This window comes from Sitodiplosis mosellana, unplaced genomic scaffold, assembly GCF_009176505.1.
Source record: "Sitodiplosis mosellana isolate CC-2019 unplaced genomic scaffold, AAFC_SMos_1.0 Smas_scaffold_6226, whole genome shotgun sequence".
In the NCBI taxonomy this organism is placed as follows: Eukaryota; Metazoa; Arthropoda; class Insecta; order Diptera; family Cecidomyiidae; genus Sitodiplosis; species Sitodiplosis mosellana.
The window spans coordinates 4,506,649-4,528,277 of record NW_022601467.1 but is presented as its reverse complement, the minus strand read 5'-3'; the positions used below and the strand labels follow the sequence as shown (position 1 = coordinate 4,528,277).

The 21,629-nt window shown below is 37.0% G+C and overlaps 1 protein-coding gene across 1 annotated transcript in view; it reads right to left on the bottom strand.

Annotated features, from left to right (window-relative positions):
- Window positions 1-10,792: 10,792 nt before the first annotated feature.
- LOC129579191 (fringe glycosyltransferase) overlaps window positions 10,793-21,629 on the bottom strand; it is a 28,173-nt gene continuing 17,336 nt past the window's right edge. Inside the window, exons 5-6 of the mRNA XM_055468968.1 lie at window positions 12,901-13,039; window positions 10,793-12,676 (exon numbers count right to left, since the gene is read on the bottom strand). Coding sequence (XP_055324943.1) covers window positions 12,239-12,676; window positions 12,901-13,039 — 577 coding nt within the window. The 3' untranslated portion in view covers window positions 10,793-12,238. The remainder of the gene's footprint in view (window positions 12,677-12,900; window positions 13,040-21,629) is intronic.

The window sequence follows — 21,629 nt, the reverse complement described above, 5'->3', positions numbered from 1 at the left end:
TATTAAATTATGTTTAATTTTTTCTATATCAGATTAATTGTGTGCATGATGTTTGTGTGTGTTTAAAAACTGTCCGATCTTTGAATAAGACAATGGTTCAATGAGACAAAACATTATACGAATTGTTATCGTCCGAGCTGATGCTTGATATGAATTCAACACCACAAGTTTCAAACCATAATCAAAATGAATCGAAACAGTGTAACAAATAAAAAATCAGTTTATTCAAAACAAAATCTTTTCCATTTCAAATTTTTCTAGATTTTTTTTTTTAATGCAGTTCATCTTTGGAACGCAGGCAATGCAGGAGAATGAGCCAATTATCTTAAAAAAGACATCGTTTATTTCTTTTGAGAATTGAGAATATGGATCCAAGCTTCGATAAGCTAAAATCCGAATCGGATCGAACAAATTGTTACGCACGTTTATTCAATAAAAAGGTAGTGTACGAGTTTAATTCTGGAACCGATCTCATGGAATTGTATGTGTGCATTGAAATTGCTTGTCTCCATTACTGTCGAATGAATTAACACGCATTTATCGCCTATTGTCAACTGGTAGGGCCGATTTCAATGCACGGCCAACCATTCATCGCTTCAACATATTCTAAATTTAATTAAGTCATGCGTTACATTGAATACCTTTGCATATTGAGCGACTATTATCGTTTGAACCTCAGCGAACCGACCACTATCACAACAATCGTAGAACGAATGCAAGACGTAGCACAATTAAAAATAATGAAAAATCACTTCAATTTTATATATTTTCGAGTAGTGCGTATATTTGATTTTTTCCTCTCTCCCCCTTTTTCTTTCTTGTTTTTCTCCGCACTAGTCATCGCGATGATAACAAATGAGCTTTCGATTATGTGTCCAATGTATATTCTTGTACGTGGAATCCAGGCAGAAATGATGGTGATGTAGAAATTTATTGTCAGATAGCACGCCGTCGGATTGTGGATATCAAATTATATTCTGTGCTCCTTTTTCACGTTTGCATCACATATTTATTTGTTGTTGTTTTCGTGGTTGGTGTGTGCGTTGTCCGCATCTTATGATATCACTTCTGAGATACCGGTTTCCACAGTATGCGGCATGCACCATTTGCTATTTGCAATTGCCGTCTGTCCGATCGGTAAATAGTTAATGATCGTTAATACGATTCCACCACATCAACTTTCATGAAGGCAAATTTTATGGCTTTAAGTTCACATCGACACAAAACGACATTAATCTTTGAGTCGGCTGAGGAGGCAGCAGCAGCAGCCGCCGCAAAAAAGAAGATAGAGTCGCCTCGAAAATGGCGAAGACGACAATATTGCTTAATGAAATGAACCATGTGCCGCAGTCCGGTGGCGGTCGGCTATAATCGATGCATACAGACTTACATGATCAGTAACATAGGCAAGTAATCGCACCTCATCATAATCACTCATCATTTTCAGTGCAACTTCGACCGCAAAGCACTCACACACATACACACACACCACACAATGATGAGCAAGAGTGGGACCGAGCGAAAAGGATAACATCAAAAATAAACTTCAGCAACTATTATTGCTATTAGCTATGAGCTTAATATATATCAGATCAGATAACTGCCGCAGCTGCACTTCATATTTGATGCAGAAATAGAATAGATGTATTCAAGAGAGAGAGAGAGAGCGAAAAAAACGGAGTCACAATCATTTTATTTATAACAAACAGCAAACACTCTGCGAACGAGAGCAGCAAAATGTTTCCACTTCAACGATACTCGAGCAGCCGCAAAAGGAACGATTTCTATCAGCTATGATCTGAGTCTCGCTCTGCCTAGAAAACGCCTGGATACTTTTATTTTATGCGATCATTCGCTTTATGCACAAACATTCGCATTAATTTTATTTCGTTTGCTAGGCTGGTGAGCATCGTTGCACAGCCGGATCTTTTGTTCTCGTTTTTGCACATCCTTCGCATTGTAGTGACGTTTTGAGTTAAATTTCTTGTTCGGTTAGAATTAAGTGATCGCGAAAATTTAAATTTTCACGGATATTTGCATCTCATAGAGTCTAAGAGTGGCACTGAGAATCAGAGAAAGGGTCGAAGAACATTTGCCAAATTTTGATAGAATTTGCTCGCAATTTCTCGTACTTAAGACACTTCCAATTATGACAAAGTATTGTTTTTAAATGCTTTATGTTGCAACAAGACATACCTTTGGTGTGCCAATGATAAAGCGGCTGTCGCCATTTACCCATGGTTGTGTGCAACATATTTTCATTTGCTTGTGTCTAATTTTTTTTTCCATACATTAAAATCAGTACTGATTTACGTTTCGCTCGTACCAAATGGCAATTGATAAATGGCCATACGTTATACATCGATACAACGGTCCAGCGAGCGATGCAGCTGCCTGTAATGTACGTTATTGGTCATCAAAAGCAAAACTTGTGGTCTGAGCTATAATTTATTTGAAGTTCATTTTTTTGCTCATAACAATTAATAATTGGATCTGTTTGATTTGACTTTGAACGCAACGAAGACGAATCATTGCATACATGCGGATTTTATGTGCGTTGCCGTTACGTTACGTTGTTGTTGTGGTTGATGTTTTTGTTGTTGTTTTTTTGTCTGTGGCGGCATCGCATGCATGTGGAGAGATATCGAATAACTCATACGAACGACGCTAAACACTATTATTTTATTGCTGACTCTATCCACGCCTCAGCACTTATTTTGCACTGTCTTCCACTGTCTTTCACTTTTATCTCTCTACTGCCTGCTAACTAATGATATTAGAGCAACAGTAGTCGTTCTGCACGACACTCCGATTGAACGAAATAGATGATTGAACTATTGATTTTGCAATGCAAACAGAACAGAGAGAGAAAAAAAGCCATCAAATTCCGAAGGATTGGCTGTCTAATTTAGTTTGAACCGGAATTGGTGCACATAAATTGGTATTAGTTTCTAATTAAAAATCGCGTAGGAGTTGGAAAGCAACACATTTTCCATTACCCATTGAGTCATGCTGTCAATCGTTTATTTTATTATGTCTGCAATAAAATACCCAACCATGGCCACCGTGCACGAGCAACGGAATTGAGATATGAGAACGATTAGAATTTGCACGTGCCGATTTAAACAGAAACATATTTTACAAGCGTGTTTATTGGCTGGAAATCCCATTGCCGCATTTGGCCATAGCAAACCGAATGCATAGAAAATAAACCGAACAAAAAACCACTTTTTACCGAATAAATGCACCGAATTCGAATGGTTTTATGGATTTGGCTGCGCTATTTACCAACCAATTCATGTTTAATTAAAAACATGAAATGTAGTTTTCGAACCAAAGCTGACTGTCTTTCGATTTTCCATCGCATTTTTGGTTGTATTTCAAAAAGAGCCTTTCTCTTCTATCTCTTGATGCTTGAGAATAATAAACCGTTTCCTTGAAGAATGTTATGGTTAAATAGATAATTAAACGCAAAGCATTCGATTTTCCATCAATCAATCGATTGATTTGGAGTGTGATACGGCCAAGTATCATCAATGCCTGATGATTTCAAGTCATGGTTACTTTCAATCGATGTTCACCAAAATTAGTTCACGCTTGAAATCAAAAACAATGAAATATTTCATTAGAACTAGTCTCAATCGTCGTTTAGTTCGATTGAAAAAAAAAAATGAATATCTGCTTGATTCCAATTGGACTACATGAAAAAAACCAAATAAATCGATTCCTATCAAACAAATCAACGTTCAAACGCAACACATAAAGTAAATAAATCCCATTGACCGAAAACAACAACAAAAAAAGCCTCAAATGTCACAATTAGAAAAAAAAAGCAAATCGAATAAAATCAATTTGAAATATTTTGTAACAGAAAATGAATTCCGTGTAGGTCCCCGCCGTACACACATTGTGTCTGACTCATAATTTCAATTAGAAATCGAGAGAGAGAAAGAAAAACGGTGTTTATGTTACCATTTCTCATGGATAAATTGTGTACAAAGCAAAGCAGATCGAAGATAAGCGAATGATCGTGGGGAACATTAGATACATTCCGCACACGGTCGGTCCTTCGGTTAACGAATACATAGCTCAAGTTAATTATCATGATATATATATATATATTTTTAGAATGTTTGTTTCTCGTTTTGATTGATATGAACAGATTTCGACGGTCTGTACGACAACCCATTCGTAGCATTGAATGTGAATGCATTTCATCAAATGTCAGGCGGGTTTTTATTCTCGTCTTCAATTCAAAATAACACCAGTTGTGGTGGAAGATTTGCTGCTTGCAAATAAACTAGTACTGGATTTGCTGAATCTAATGGAATCGCTTTTAATTTCGATGAATTATCTTTTCCGCTAGAATGAAATCGGTATAACGGAATGCAATTGGTGCAGTTAGGCGTAAAAAGAGTGATCTCTTAAATATCATTGAAAACGGTGCGCGAACAACAAACAGACACTCAAACACATACAGATAAGTGTATATTCATTAAACGGAGACAAAAATTTGTTTCAAGCCAATGAGTTATAGCACTTCTCCGCGAATGTCAAACCACTGGAGATCGTTGTCTGTCTGTGTATGTTGGCTTGTAAGCCAGTCAGCCAGCCAGCGCGCGCTTATGTACACAATTAACAAATCATATTGAAATTGCATCAAAAGAATAATGTTCAATGATCATCGAGTCCTGGAGAGTGTGCCAGCTTCATATCGTTCATGCTGAAATCATAAATAAAATCAATTCACTTCGACTTCTTCCAGTCTCCGCTTTCCGTTTTGCGTTTTGTTTTCTTGATAAATTATTTCGCCGCGCAACGGAGGCACTCCACAGTTTGTTCCTTTTTTTAGAAGCCAGATTCATTGGAGTTTTTTGTTTGTTTTCCATTTCATTCTTTGCGGCCGAAAGAGAGAGAGATCGATATGTGAAACATTTTGTACGCACGCACATCGCAACTTGTAAATGGAATTTTTTTTTCATCTTTTGCGCTATACTTGATTCGGCCATATTAATTAAATTCGGATTTTTTTTTTTCGCGTACGGCTGCTGTGAATCTTCCGTCCGCCGCTGTTCATATTAGTAAGGAAGACGATGGAATAAAATTCGCATTGACATTGTAAGGACGAACACGCGAATTGGTCGAACAATTGGGCGAGGGAGTAAGTGGTCGACCGAATCACGAAACGCATCGTTTCAAATGCACATTTTACAAACATAAAATTAATCACGAAAATTGATTATTTATTTACCGTTGACACGAAACCACCAATTTACCACAAATGCATGCACAGAATTTGTACAGTTGCATCGGAGGTTTGTATCACAGCAGGTGCCATGAAATATATGAAACATGAAACGAGATTTAAGGTGAAACACAATTTTTTAAGAAAAATTACACCAACCGATTTTATAATTTAATGTGGTATCTCTGGCTGGATGCACAACGATCATTTGTATATTGAATATGATGATGATAATACATGATGATAATGTATGATGTTTTTGAATTCAGAATATTTTTAATTCGTTCATTTTTAATAGAACTGACCATTTGTAGAACCCTCGCTGTAAACTTCAGAGAAACATGATGAATGAGTGAAAAAAAAATGTAGCGACTCACATTTCACGCAACGGACTGTTAGTGTTAGGTCACTGTCATGTGTTTGCATTTTTGCACTGGTCTAATCAGACGGAGAATACGATTATCTTTCGATTCCATAAATTAAATTTGCTCCCTTGGGCAGCGCCACTGATATACTTTGCTTTAGTCGTAAACAAAATGCATGGAGTATTTCTCTGTTTTGTTTTATCGCATATTAGGTGGTAATAATACAAAATTTTGGATGATGCACCGGACATGCATCAAAGGATGCATATTGAAACCTTATATTGTACGGATAAGGACTTTTATCCATATCTGCGCTAGGTGTTTAATCGGACTTTTTCACCGTCATGAATAATATTTTCAATTTGTGGAAGTGGTGACAGTGACCCTTGTTTTCTAGCTGTGAAGAAAAGTACATCGCCATATGTGATCGGAAAAATCATCCTTTGAAAACTTCTTCGTTTGTTCCATGCAAGTTGACACTTTTGGTCAAGTTGAACTTGGGTGGTGATTTGTATGGTGGATCTTTTAAACAATCCTTGAAATCGAGTCAAGCTTTAAATCTTAGTTTTCAATTGAAAGAGCAATCAGTCGTAGAAGTAAAAAAAATGTATCCAAATATGGGACCAATTCCAATCCAAAATTATTGATACAGCATTAAATTTCATAAAGTGAGACATTGGCTATTTGAACTTTAGCATTGTGTAACCACAGAGTATTAATATTGTTGAAATGCATTGAGTTTTTTCTTCATTTATAGAAGTACAAGTGGTTGATGTCGAAAGTAAAAAAAAAAAAAATATTTAAAAAAACGTATGGCTGTCCGTAGTAAGTCTGTAACCAAATGATTCTGTTCCCATTCACCACCACCTTCCCTAATAAGCGTTTTTTCCTTCTTGATCGAATAAATATCATCGCTGATACGTGTCTGTTTTGCATTTCAGTCGACAAAATGGTTGCACGAAACTCATTAGCATAAAAAAAGCGTACAGTATTTGATACAGATTCGAACACAGTGGTCACTCGGTGCAACACTAATTCGCCGCGATTCGAGTGCACACTATCAAATGTTGTAGGTGTCGTGTTTATCTTACCAATGAAATCGTATGAGTGACACAACGAATCATAGTGAAGCAAGCGAATGGATTTCGGTTTTGCGGTGCAAATCATTTTTACCTTGGGTGGTCTCCGTTCGTTAGCTGCTGCTTGTGCTGCTGTAACTTTTTTTGTTGTTCACCGATCGCACATAGCACACAAACGAATACTGTAGCGCAAGCATTGGATGTGTCATAGACAATAGATTATGCTAATGGAGCTTATCAGTTGCATGAAATTGGCATGAATTTAATTGAAATTAAAATAGCTTAAATGATAAAATGTAAGAAATAAACATTAAAAATTCAATGAAAATGAAATGGAAGAAAATCCGATTTACAAACAATTCGTCTTAGCGGTTGTAGGCTATTGGTCTCCGGTTGCGACAGCCAAAACTCTCAAGACGAGCAGCAAATCGATAAAATGAAAAGCCTTCGACAAAAACAACGGATTGAAACGTGTGTATGGTCTCTGCTCCACTCTCTGTGCATGAAAATTATTCAAAATATTCCATTTAATCTTATAATTGAAATCTCGGGCCTGTATTTTACATGTTTGAATGTTCGTAATCCAAGTGTGTGCGAATGATATCACTTTGGTGTGCAATGGTTTGGTTTGGCTGTTGTTTTTCCTCCTATTCAGTTGGTTCCTTATCAAGCCAAAGACAACGGAGACTGTCGACTTCTGTGTGTATTTGCATAAATTAATCGTTCCATTTATGTTCATCAATTTTAATTGGTATGAACACTATACATATTCAAATCTATATGTATGTGGCTCCGGAGAACGATCGAGAGAGTGCGAGCCAAATCAACGAGACAGCCAAATGAAATGAAACAGAACGGCAGAACAAAAAAATCGGATTGCAAATAGCATATTGGGAAACATGTTTGAAACTAAAAACAGAAGAAGAAGAAGAAAAGGCATCAACACACTTTTGAATACTTTGCTTTTGTATCATCGTATTTTCTCGCATCGTTTCGCTTGATTTTCTTCTTCCTCCTCGCGAATGGCATTTGGCGTGCATTGGGCTTGAGTCAACTTTAAATTAAAGAAGTATGTTTTTGATTGACTATCTCATATGCGCTGAGCGACGTGTTTATATCATTTACAATTACTTTTGCTGCTGCTGTTATTGCTGCTGGTGCTCAATTCATGGATATATTTTACCATTGACATTACAATCTTGTGCACTCATCGCGATCGCGCTTCCACCTCGAACGATCGGCCAAACGGTGGACCATTCGTTTTTTTATAATTATTTTTTCGTTTCGTTGTTGTTTTTCTCGGGTTGTTTGTCTTTCTGGAATCAGTGCAGTTTGATATGAATGCAGATTTGTTCGATCCAAGAACAACAACTGGCTAAACAACGACAGCGAAATTTTTTCGTTAATATTTGCAAATGTTTAGCGTCCAAGTTACGTGTACTTGTACGTGCCGGGGATTAAGCGCGATTTTGATATTAATGCATTTTATTCGGTGAGCCCAACGGCTGGATGTTGGTATCGCAACGAAGGAATGAGAGAAAAACCAACAACACATATTTGCACATCCACACAAATGGGCCAAATCGAAATGTGGAAACAACTCGTAACGCATGCGATCAAACTTAATTTACAGAAGAATAAATGACGAGTTAAAGCGCAAAAATGTGTATTATCGTAAAATTTAACGAAATGCAAATGAGGCAATTAAATTGGAACATACTTAATTTTACTTATATGCGCGCACACACACTCTCTTTACGCCTTGCGTTTCATGGAAACGAAAATTGGCGAACGAAAAACCAACAACCGGCAAAGAAATGGAGAAAAAAAAGTCCGCAAAAAAGAGGCACAGTTGTCGTTGTTATGCCTCACACAGAAAAGAATCAAATAAAAAACACACTTTGTGACCTCATCGCGTATTTTTACCTAAAAAATATGTCAACATCAGAATCGCTTTTGAACTTTTCAGCATTCGCTGTATGCATGTGTGGATGTGCTTTTGTTGCGTTTGCCATTTGTTTACGAGGCGAGGCTCTCTTCACATTTTATCTTCGATTTTATGGAGTAGCGTTTCGTTATGCATGTTTCGCACATTAAATTCATTTGGCCATTAATGTAAAAGGCTGTTTTCTTTAATTAGAGAGAGTGAGAGCAAAAAATCGGGAGACCGAAGAAAGGAAAAGACAGAGAGACATTTCATCACTGCAATTTGGATCGATTGAGTGAAATTAGAAATGTTTGTTTGATGTGCTGTCGCACCCTTGCGAAACCATTCAACGAATTAACCAGCCAAAGTTCAATCGACAGAAATTTACATGTTCTTGTCACATGATTCACATTTTCCGACCGGGTCAATTGCACGGCGTCATCGACTACAACGACAACGACGAAGCCACAGATAGCCTCAGGCCTGAAGATGTCCCGGGCACATTAACAAAAGCCTTGATCAATTTCAAAAGAGATCAAGAAAAAAAGAGCCACGCAAACACATTGACAAAGAACGGAATAATGATCGAAACGAAGCCAACAAACGTGAAACAAATAAGATGAACAGACGTCACATCAAAAGGAGTGCTCAGGAACAAAAGCACGTTGTTTTCTGTCAAATTATCAAACAAACTTATCATTTTGCATTACGAATGTCTCCAGAGCATTACCAGCAAATGATGAACGTACACCAAATGAAAACGACAACCGAAGACAGAGAGCGAAAGAAAGGGGAAAAAACAACGAGTACAAGAGAGACAGAAAAAAAAAACCCGAAGAAACGAAAGATAGACGCTATTCAAAGGTATTAAAAGAAATGCTCAAACGTGATGCAGCAAAAAAAACCACCCAGATTAAATAATGTGTGCTTGCTCATGTGTACACGATGTTTGCATTCGCGCGCCGCGCGCACATGTTTGCTGCTGCTGATTCGCGACTGATTTGTATATTCCTTCAGCGCATTGATGGCTGCTTATTTATATATTAACAAAAGATCTGCATACTTCTTGACGTCGGTGCCTCTCGAAAAGAGCGGTTCATCACGCGTTCACAATGACGAGAAAGCGAGAGGGGCCGCGATCATCGCGATCGGCAGGCGACCGACGATGACGACGACGAGCAAGTAAAGCGGTATGCTTGAAGTGTATGTATATGCATTGAATGTTGGAAATGCAGAAAAAATAAGAGAACGATGCCTAACCAGATCGCAAAACCAACGATTTTGTATCCCATCGAATCACTTAGAAAAAAAAATATATCAGAAAACAATGTACTCGATGCGATCGGCTTTTGTCTCTTGGTTTCTTTCAATATGTTTCCCTCTCTCTGTCTCTCCGTGTGTCTCTTCTGGTCCCACTTCGTCACCGCTATCTGATTGTACCTTTTTTCTGCGGTGGCCGTCATCGTGCGAGATGTGGTGTGGTTAAGCACAGAATATTTTTCATATAGAGATGTCATGTGTATTGATTGTGTGTTTGGGTATGCTCGCGCGCGCTGCACAGTGAAATAAAAACGACGGATGACTGCAATTGTGTTGTTCATTATTTTTAATAAATAAATTAATGCGTAGGCGGAAGCATCACTCGGTGTATATTTTGTTTGTTTGTTTCTCTCTCTCTCTCTCTCTCTCTCTCTCTCACAATAATACTTATCTGCATCGTTTTTGCTTTCTGTCGTTTCGATTCACTTCTCTGGATGGTGCTGGCTAGCTCATTCGAGATTTCAATCCTCATAATAAACGCGCTGTGCCGGCTGTATCCATTTAATATTTTCACTGTACGTCAATTTAAAGTTAACGAGCGCTGAGTAACCAGCCCGAGCCGACATTGACGTGCGTTCAATTAACAATGTCTTCTCTCTCTCTCTCTCTCTCTCTCTCTCTCTCTCTCTATCTCTCTCTCTCTCTATCTCTCCCATTTTAATTACATCGTTGATTGAAATGTCGGTCTCTCTGCACCGACACCCATACACACACACTTTCTGCTTAAATAACACATGCGAATTAAATGATTCATTCTGATTTGCTTGGCTATTGTTTGCGTTGACTTACCTTTGAAGTTCTCTCTAGCCTATATCGGTAACAGATGTGTAGAAGTTAACAAAAAAAACAACTTTGCTTCATTTCAGTAGATCAATATTTATTTAGCTCTTGATTGAAGACTAGTAGCATGTACTATTCGATTCTATAAACTTAAATTGTTTTTCGTTATCTAAATTGTAATTCTAAAACAAAATCTTGCAATTATTTCACATGTTAAATTTTAAATAAAAAATAAAGTCGCTTATTTTCGAAATAATGTTTGAAACAGTTATTAAATGTTTTTTTTTTTTCGTAGAATTGAGTCAACTTTCGTATTTATTTACAATCACAAAAGTTTTTTTTTCGTTTTCTGTTTTGCTTCCAATATAATTCTAGCTAAGACGCTTTTTTTAGTTATCAATAGCATAAATATTGTTAAGAGAAACGATCGAGTCGAATGCGATTTCTTGGAGAAGTGCACCTTCGCTCGTTACAATTTATAAAAGCGATTCCTATGTTCACATCACATTACAGTTTTTTTTTTTGCATGTATCTATTCTTGTTTTTGTTTTGAAAATTGTAATTCTGTCAACTTTTCAACATTTCGCTTTCGGTTCCGAGAGAAGACGTTGTTAGTGTCCCATACAAGTGTATGATGGGAGAATCTCATCGAAAAAGAGAAGACAAAGCGACAAAACGCAAATGGTGTTGAATTCTGCAGCTGTGGTCCAAAAGCAACTAAATTAAATGGCTCATTTTCTTGAAATAAAATGCTTCTATTTTTGGGTTCGATTAAAATTTGTGTTTCATAACATTGAAAAAAAAATCGGCCGAATGAGGCAATTTAATTCCATTAAATGCAAAATTCAAAACTGTAGCTCTTGAATTTCGAATGTGTTTTTTTGTTCAACAAAATCTTTTACGCTAAGATATTTTCAATACTTCAACAAGTATCAATCTGTTTATTATCACAGCTAACAATATGTTTAGTTGTATCAGGTATATACAATAAATTCGCTTATTCGTCTTAATATGGAACACGAATAAAGCCGTCCCAGTCGATAAAAATGCAGCAAATTTGGTAAATATGAAATTATCGTAATTTTTCGTTTTATTCAACCATTCAAAGAAAAAGTTGGGCCGTTTTTTTTTCTTGGGCAATTTTCAAAATTTAAATTGTTGCTAGCACTTTTATAGGCGCTGGGAATGCCATGCAATAATGTTCGAATCAATTTTGGATAAGCAATTGTTCGACAGTTATATCCTACGTGATAATTGGTGTAGGTGGTTGGTCAAGAGCCTTGTAATTCTGTTCATTTCGTACGGTTTGGTATTTTCTGAGGTATCAAACCTGAAGTATAACAAGACTTTGTTCGTGCATTTTTTTCCTTTCGTATGGAATTGATCTAATTCCATGCTATATTTTATATACACTTACTTATCGATGAAGTAATCATTTGTTTACTAGTAAAAAAACATAAAAAAATTTCCTGATTTCAATCATTTTCACTCGAGCGGTTGCAGAGCAGCAGACATTGGGTGTTCAGTTCATTTGTAGCGCTTGCGGTGAACAGAGTTGACCATTGGCAAGATTTGGATACAGATGGCAATGAAGACTCAAGAATCGTGTTGGATCGATTTTGTCATCGAATCCATCGATGAGCACAACGTTGGTGTTGTTTTTGATGTGGCCATAACTGAATGTGACCTGTTCTTTGAATGTTTCTTTTGGCAAAATGTCCATGGGTTCCAAATGCGAATGAAACGTTTCGATCACAGTCAATGGCACTTTCAGTAGGTGTTCGATGATGTAGCCCATCGTTACATCGTCGGGCAATCCAATGCGATCACCGATCGACATGAATTTACCGAAACCAGCGATCGGTAGCATTTTCAATGCCAACGCTCGGCTGATGCAAAAACCGGCGCCACCTGTTGCAAACACAAATGAAATTTTCTTGTGCGGCTGCTTTTCATCGTTCTGCAAAATTGTACGAGAAGAAAGAGAAAAACAAAGGAGAGACGGAAAAATTAATAACGAATGCATAGTACATATAAAAATCGACTGGATATACATATATATCGATGAATAGCAAAATGAATAATAACGAGGATAATAATCATATATGGACTGAGACACAGATAGAAGGAAAGATCGAAATAATTACTAAATAGAATCTAGTTAATTGAATAAACGATACTCACATTATCTACATAAATTTCGAGCGGTGAAGCGATGCTCGGCTTTCCCAAATACCAATCCATCGTTGGACTGTAGTTGCTGAGAAGTTCAACTAATTTTGGTATGTTCACATAGTTGTCGTCATCAAAATGACAGAACCATCTGTAATTAGACAGAGAAGAACACATATTTAGTGATTTAAAATACTTTGCGAATGGAATTTGGTTGCGTTTGGAATGCGTGTGTTTGTGTATAGCATTATGTAACATATTCTGTTCGGCGAAAGAATGTGCAAACACAAAAAAAAGCTGTGGCACAAATAAACTAAATATAATGTATATAAATCATGTGTTTGTGACATTGTATTCCTGTTTCGCACAGTTTTAAATTGCGCTACCCTTGTCAAACAAAGACTTAGAATTCTTTTTTCGGTTCACAAATCCATCGTTATGAGACATCGACGAACAACCAGCACAATTATTTATTATTTATGAGTTCTTCATTTTTGACACCCTTCTCGCATTCTCAGCGCGCACACACAAATTGAATATTCCTTTCGGCTGAACGCGATGCGAGAAAGAGCCACGAATGACTCGATATTGGAGTCATCGTTTCAAGCAAAAATCATTTTAAGCAGATTAACCGTATGGGAGCGTGTTTGTTTTTGCACACCATGTTGTTGTTGTTGTTGCTCGTTCTGTGCGAGAGATGTGTGCAAAGTCAATAATGTCGACATGTGAATGAAGGCGTGTAATTCGAATAGATGTTTCTTTAGTAAACACAAAAGCTATTTTCATTGAATCGCTATAAGGCAACGCGCTATGAATATTAGAAATGAGTTTTTTTTACTTCCCAGTAGCGACATGATTAAGTGGAAACGATATAAAATTGAAAAAAAAAAAACGCGGATTGACTTCTTCAAATAAAAAAAAAACACGAAGAGAAGAGTTCGTCGAGTGCCGCCAAATGTTCAATCTTAATAAACAGAACATATCGGGTTTTATTGTTTAATCCTTTCCCATTCATAGATGGACATTCAAATATAATTCACGCAGCGAATCGAATTACAAATGAATGGCAAACACTTCTCATTCAAAATGAAAATTACACTCGATCGAAATTATCCTGTGAGGTATTGGACCCTTCATTTCGAATCAAAACAATTTGTGTGGTAAAAAATGTTCATTCACACAAATTCCTTCAAATAAGATAAACACATCGACACATGTTAATGTCAACGAGGAATTTCCGTTGCCCAAGCACGAGAGAAAGAGAGGAAGGAACGAAAAAATTACTCATCGAATCATTGCATATTTTTATCGTTAAATCCGTAGCGCACGAGCTCTTTGCTCGCTAATGTGATCTCATGTGAGCGTGCAAAAACAGAAGTTATATTATTATCGAATGACGTATCGGTCACGTAGACTAAACAAATCATAATTGAAAAAGCAACAAAAAAAAATCAACGTTTAATTTTAGTATTTCAACGAAATGCAAAATTTACTCTTAGCGATGCTTTCCCGAAACGATTCAGAGAATCCGAAATGATACACGCCATTTGTGCGAAGAAATGTCACAGGCCAAGAGCAGAGAATTTACGACACTAAAAACTAAAGCGAAAAAAAGGAATTGAATTCGAATTACCATTGCGAGAGTGACATAATGGAATAAGTCGATGCCGAAAAAAATAACACTCAAAACAATTTCTTGTGAACAAAAATGAAATAACGATTTAGAACCGAGAGACAAAAATAGCAACAAAGACTGGATAGTAGTCCTATCATAGGACAGAAATCAACTGGCCAACCGCGATGCCATTAAAGTCAGTGAGTCAACGGTTGAAAATTGAAAAGTGTCATGATTCAATGGTGCATAAAAAACAACGGGCTTGGACGAATTATGTGTGTGTACAAAGTAATTTGAATGTGAACTGACATCGGACATGAGCAACCGCCGAGTTTTATCTGTTGCACAAAATTTCGTAATAACTTTTCTCATTGACATGTGACAACTTAAGAGTGGAAAAAAAGCAGTAACCATCGCCGAGAAAGAAGTTTTAAAAGAAAATTACAGTCGTTTTTTTCTCGTGCGATTGAGTTAAACATCAAAGCTTCTTGCCATTTGTTGCTTGAGTTTAGCCTTTTTGTCTGCGCTGGTTTTATTCGTTTTTTTTCTGCTTCTCCTGTAAATTTATATGCATATTTTCGAGCCGCAAAAAGGCTGAGCGCTTTACACACAGTTACAGTTATTGAGCATACATGCAATTAAATGCTTGTAAGTACTCATATGAAACGTAAAAAGTGGCGACGCATTCGTACATATATTGCCATGGTCTTTACACTAAATCCAATGTTAACTCCATGTTGATGCAGTCAGATTATAATGTAACGTGTGCGACTCATCGCTGCACATTTAAAATATGCATCATATTTTCCGTATGAACGAAACACACACACACACACACACACACACACACACACAAAGTTATGAAAATAAACGAACGCGGTGGAATCCGCGTAAAATGAATTTAAGACGATAAATTTGCGATATATTTTTTATCTCTTTCTTTGTGCCTGCAAATGGAGCGTGCATTTGTTATTTTACTCGGTCTTCTTTTTTTTCTGTTTCATCTTGTTGCCGCGTTTAGCCTTCATAAGTACGCATTAATGTTGCATTGAATTGCATTAAGCGTTTTAAGTAACGTAACATCTGTGATGTGCTTTGTCTCATCAACATAGATCTAGCAACTAAATGACGGAGTTGGAAGATGGAAGACCTTATCGATTTAAATCAACAGGTTCAATGATATTAAATGATATGTTATCATCCTTATGCATAACATGCGCTGGTATGGCGTCTTTGTTCTTGTACAAAACACAAAACAATTTGAATCGATTTGATATATAAATTTATTGAAATGAAGAAGAAGAAGTCGTAGAAGAAAACGTTGATTTTACCATAATTTAGTGCCATCGATCGAGATGAAAAGGAAGATTATGCCGTTGAAATTGGCAGCGACAGTGGTTAAATTTATGTTTGCCATTATATTGTAATCAAATAGAAAAGCGAGAGAGATAGAGAGAGATCGAGAGCGAGAGCCAAATTGATTCGGTCGCGTTTTGTGTGCGCGCTCGTTCCTTCGCCACATGAAGTATTACGATCTTTTAGACTACATAATTTTAGTTGATTGGTGTTAATAATGCTCGCTGTCACACATTTAATGTGCACAATCGAAATGTACAACGCGACTACATGCAAATGTATGTAATCTGTTTGGTTGTTTTTTTTTCTTCTCCTCTTCATTCTAGCTCGCTCTTTCTTTCACTCGGTGTGTGCATTCTATGTCTTAGCGTAATAATTGCACACATTTTACATACAATTTTCGTTTTTCTTTCTTCTGGTATTTTTTCTTTATTTTATTCTGTTTATGGTTGCGCATAAAATGTGATGTGGTTGCAGCTGTGCACTTATTTCAATGAAGCGAGATCAACAAATGTTCACTGCAGTCGCTGTTGTTGTTGCTATTGTTGACTTGCAACACGGCGTTGGACGACATCGAACCAGGAGAAAAGGAGCAAAAGAAGAAAAAAAACTGAGAGAGAGGGAGAGGGAGAGAGAGAGACGTCGACTTTAAAGAGAAAAAACCGGTAAAATAGTCAATAGTAATACTATTGTCGTTGCGAAGTCAAGTCATAAAGTAATGCGCGAAATGGCGAAAAAAAGCCGTAGCGTGAAATATTTGAAACGACATTCAAAATAATATGCGAGACATGTATCGGTCTTTTTGCAAAATGTATAACAATACCCGGGCTGCGAGGCGAGAGCGCGTAATGCATTTTGTGGTGTGCCGAATGCACGCGCGAGCGCGGTAAAAGTACAAATCCCATATCGAAGTACGAAATGCACACACACACTTTATCTTTTTGGTTGTGAATATACAATTCGCACACCGAAATTCGATAACTTCGATCACGTGGTCATTCTCGACAACAAAGCAATAAATTATTTATATGTTCGGGTGTGTTGTGCTTGTCGTCCATGGGCGCGCGCATCCACACACACACACATACACGCTTTGAATATGATCATTTGTTTTGCGTACCGCCATCGTATCTCTTGGAAAAGTGAAACAAACAGCAAACGCAAAGAGAGCGAGAAAAATTGTGCACGCATTCAATGGTCATTTGCATTGATATTTATAGTTGCAGCAGGAAAAAAAGCAGAAATCAGCGCGCGCATGCGGTGGAAATGCGTTTTGGACGTGGGTTGATGGTGCTTTAAAGTGACACTTTTGCTTTATGGAAACGGTATGTGCGCACCGATAATTTTCAGTGGAATCTGTTCATAAATATATGGATGAAGTCGGCGATATTTCTGAAACTGCTATGTTGCGAATACGGATCGCAACTTAGAAAATATAAATACACATCCTTCTGGATATGGAAGTGATTTGGGATCGAAATTCAAAACGAAGAAATAAAAAGAACAAACTAATTTGATTTCCGCTTCTAATTTTCCACTTTGGCCCCACCGAATCGAATTAATGGGTCGATATCGACTTAATTGGCCCGACTCCAGAAGTACTAGCCCATTTATTCTTGTGCCACACAACACTGATAAATGGCTTCGCCCGAGCGTATGCTGCATATAACCTCCACCGTTGATTTCGGACCGGGTTATTAGTAAATAGTACAACGCGCGCGGCTTCACACCGATTGATCAACCGGGAAAGAGAGAGAGAGGCAGCGAACAAGAAAATTAAATAAATACCGAACAAACATTTTGCTAACATAAATAGTGACTCATTAATTATACACGCTGGTTGTGTGCGATTGTGTGTCTAACAAATCGAATGAAAATGTCAGGGAGCTGAAACGACGAGATGTGAATTGCTTGCACCGATTAAGCAACAAGTAATTGGTTAAAATTCTCAAAATAACTACCATCACAACACAATTAAATATTATTCTGATGAGATTTGTGTGTGTCTGTGCCGGTTAAATAAATAATTTGGCGATGTTCGTGGTCATGTTAGCTGCTGATGCGTTGAATACCAACACAGTGTGCAACTAGAAAATGGAACGAAGAGCAAGTCTAGAGACCAGAAAAAAAAACAAACTACGAAGCGAAAAATTCTCACTCTCTCATTTAATTCAAGGCGCGCAGTAAGAAAAGACACAAAGACTAGACACTGATTTATACAGATGTAAATTGGTAGATAGTCGATTTATTATTATATCTGAGAGAAAATGAAATAGAATGAAAGAAAACGAATCTATTCATTTACTCTCTAAACAAATCGAGTTTGAATTCAACCAAATCGGAGCGAATGAATTGAAAGCAGCGAACGAATTTTTACGTGCATAATGCTCATTTACCGCCCTCGGTTCAATTCAAAAGATTCTTTAGAATAGGAGCTCTGTTTTCTCAATGGGACTCATTGTGCCTAGCTGCGGGTGTGTGTGTGAGTTTGTATGTGTATTGGCCGTTGCATATTATAGTGCGATCCCAAAAGAAGAGGCATTAATCAAATGCCATGTACGCAAATCGTACGAAGATCCACCGAATCCGGACGGAGCGTCGATGATGACGATCGTTGTTTACTGCACGGCCACATCTTGATCGTTACAATTTCAAGTACTGTGTGGCATGTGAAGCTCCTTCTTTCATTTTTTTTTCTTTCTCGCTCTCTATATCCCGAGCAATTGAAAGCAACCACATAACAATTTTAACTGTCTTATTCCATCTCATAACCATCTGGCGTGATTGAAATAGATGTGCAGTTGTGTACACTTTTTGGAATCTGAATCGTTCAAAGGCTTGCTATTTTTGCCAACTTCTCGCTCTCTCTCTCTTGTTCTTCGCTTATTTTTTTGATTCTTGATTTTTCATTTTATTCCGAGCACACTCATCATCCGCACATTCATTGTACACAGACCAAAACCACCGTCTACGATGGAGAAAAAAAACTGTTAAAATTAACAAGTCAGCACATTGGCATGATGCACACAGACGATTCGTGCACCGGCCATTGCAAGTCAAGTTGAAGAAGAGTAATGTATATTAGTGGAAGGCCAAAACTACCTGTTGTTATTGTTTACAGTTGGATAAGGTGAACGCAAATAGAGATCGTCATCGTTCTCTCGTTTTTGTTGTTATTATTCTGTTTTGTTTTTTTCTGCGGCGCTCTCAAAATTCATTCAACACACAGCTCTCTCTCTCTCTCAGTGAAGGGAGATGAAATGATGTACATAAAATCGGTGCCACGGAGAGCGATTGTGATGGATTTGTTTTTCATTGAAAAATAGGATTCGTTTTGTTGTTCGTCGTATTCCGTTTTGATTGTTTTTTTCTCTTATCTTTTCATTTGGCTGATCGAGCGAAATTTTTATGGCCACACAATTATTCTATTTATGATGAATTCGATACACGTGTGATTTACAAATAATCGCCAATCAAGAAATTTAAACTGTACTGAAATGTTTGATGCACATGCTGATATCGAATATACAGAATTTCAGTCAAAACGACGTCCAACGCAAACATAAACAAGAAACGGGGGAAAAAATAACGATAAAGCAAAGAAAAAAAAAACCGCACTGATTTATACAACGCAGAAATCGAAACACACAGCCAAGCTACAAAGTAATTGGATCGTCAGTTTGTTTATGAAGAAGGAAAAAAAACAGTCCCACTAACAACAAAATCGCCCATTCGAACGGATGTTTATGAGAGAGTCATACCAAAATAACAAATACATTAATTGGCAACAATTGCAGATCGCTTAGTCTACAGATTATATTTATATTGTAAATGGTAACAGTTTTTGTTTTCGTTGACTTCATCAACTTTAGCGTTTTTCTGCCCGGCAATATTTGGTCTTGGCAATTGAAATGTGACCAATCGAATATCGATAATCGGGCTAAAATTGATTTTAAATGTATGCAACAAAAAAAAACAAACCCATTGCAGTGCAAGAAGAATAAGAAAGAAAAAAGCAGCAACAACCAGTCCAATAAAACTGCACTTATACGAATTACTCCATTTTTTATGTACATGAACTTTGGATTTCGTTCACTGCCGTCGGCCAAAAATATGATGAGTCGATTAGATACATACATTTGACGCGATTTACATACGATTTGTACAAATGAACACGAGCCCAAAGTCGAGCGATTCGTTCAGCAAACGAGCGATCGTTTCGCTGGCTCGCGACTTAAACAAATAATGCCAACAACGAGTGAAGAAAACAGGAAAAAAAAACCAGACAAATACACACAGAATAACAACAACGAACGATTCCATAAATACAACAATATAAGGTTAAAATGGCAACGAAAATGGTTCGTTGTTGTTATTCTCATTCAGAAAAATTGCATATTTTAAAGATTATCTGACCATTTCATTGTAATTGTTTCGCGTATACACTTACTTACACATCTAGTTGTATATATATATATTTTGTTTTGTAAATATAATTTAGCTATTGTTAAAAGAATTGTTGAGCATGTTATAGGCGGTTGTTTAATGGCACATAAAGTGTATATACGGTTTTACCGCGAAAATTTATGAGGAAAAATGGTATTTATGTTTTGGTTTTCATCATTCACCACGGTGCGACTGTATCACGTTCAACGAACTTACACTGTCACTAACTGCGCGTCGGCTTTGAGGTGGCTGACAAACAAAAGAAACAAAACACTCTTTGTGTGTGTGTGAGTATGGAAAAAATATAGAAATGTTTGATTTTTTTCCATAGAAAGCCAATGTCAAAACGAAACCACAAAGGGATTAGTAACTTTCTCAATGTCTCTCCCTTTTCTCCATTCCATTTGATCGTTTAGTTCGTGTTTTGCATGAAATGGGCAAGTAAATTTGTCTTGTGATAACAGAGAAAGAACAACAACAAAGCAATTTCTGTAACTGATTTCAACATTAGCTTGTGTACTAGAAGATTGCAGTAGCTAAAACAAAACAAAAATTCTGTTGACAGTATAGCTGAGGCTGGGCTTCCTTTCGTTTTGCCCTGAACCACGAAAAATTTATAACAATGGACCTTAATTTTATTCAAAATATATGTATATTCGTGCCACTTCGAATGCGAAGCGCGTTTGTAGGCTTTTCTGTCTCAGCCATTGTTCCTGGTTTGTTTATGCCATTGCTGCGGCTGCTGCCTTCTTTTAAAATACTGTTTATTAATTATTTTTCATTGGAAAACGGCATTCATGCAAGTCAACGGCAAGCGCGCATTGTCTTTTTTTGAACAGAAATGCCACAGCGATAACCAGTTCATTCTTGTAGTAAATGTATAAAAAAATTGATTTAGTGAGATTTGCAAGCAATCGCTGCAGACTTGCATAATATTTCCGTATTTTGTGCACGCACCAATGCATATATGCGATTCTACTCTGCTCCATTGTTACATACACTCTGTATTTGGGCTAAACTACAGCTTAAACCGAAATTCAATGGAAAATGACACATAGAGAGACTCAAATCTAGGTGATAAATGATCTTTTCCATTTTCAACACATTTCCGTATGGTACAACAACAGAACTCTTTACGAGCAAATTAACTAATTTGGTGCAAACAACACAATGCGCACCGTAATTTTCTCTGATGTTAGAAACAATTGAATCGAATAGGTTTTTTCATGTTCTGTATTCCATGATGCGTGTGTGAAAAGAAAGAAGGGAAAAAAAGTCGAACAAAACAATCAAAAGAATAGACATGTACGCAATGAGACGACCT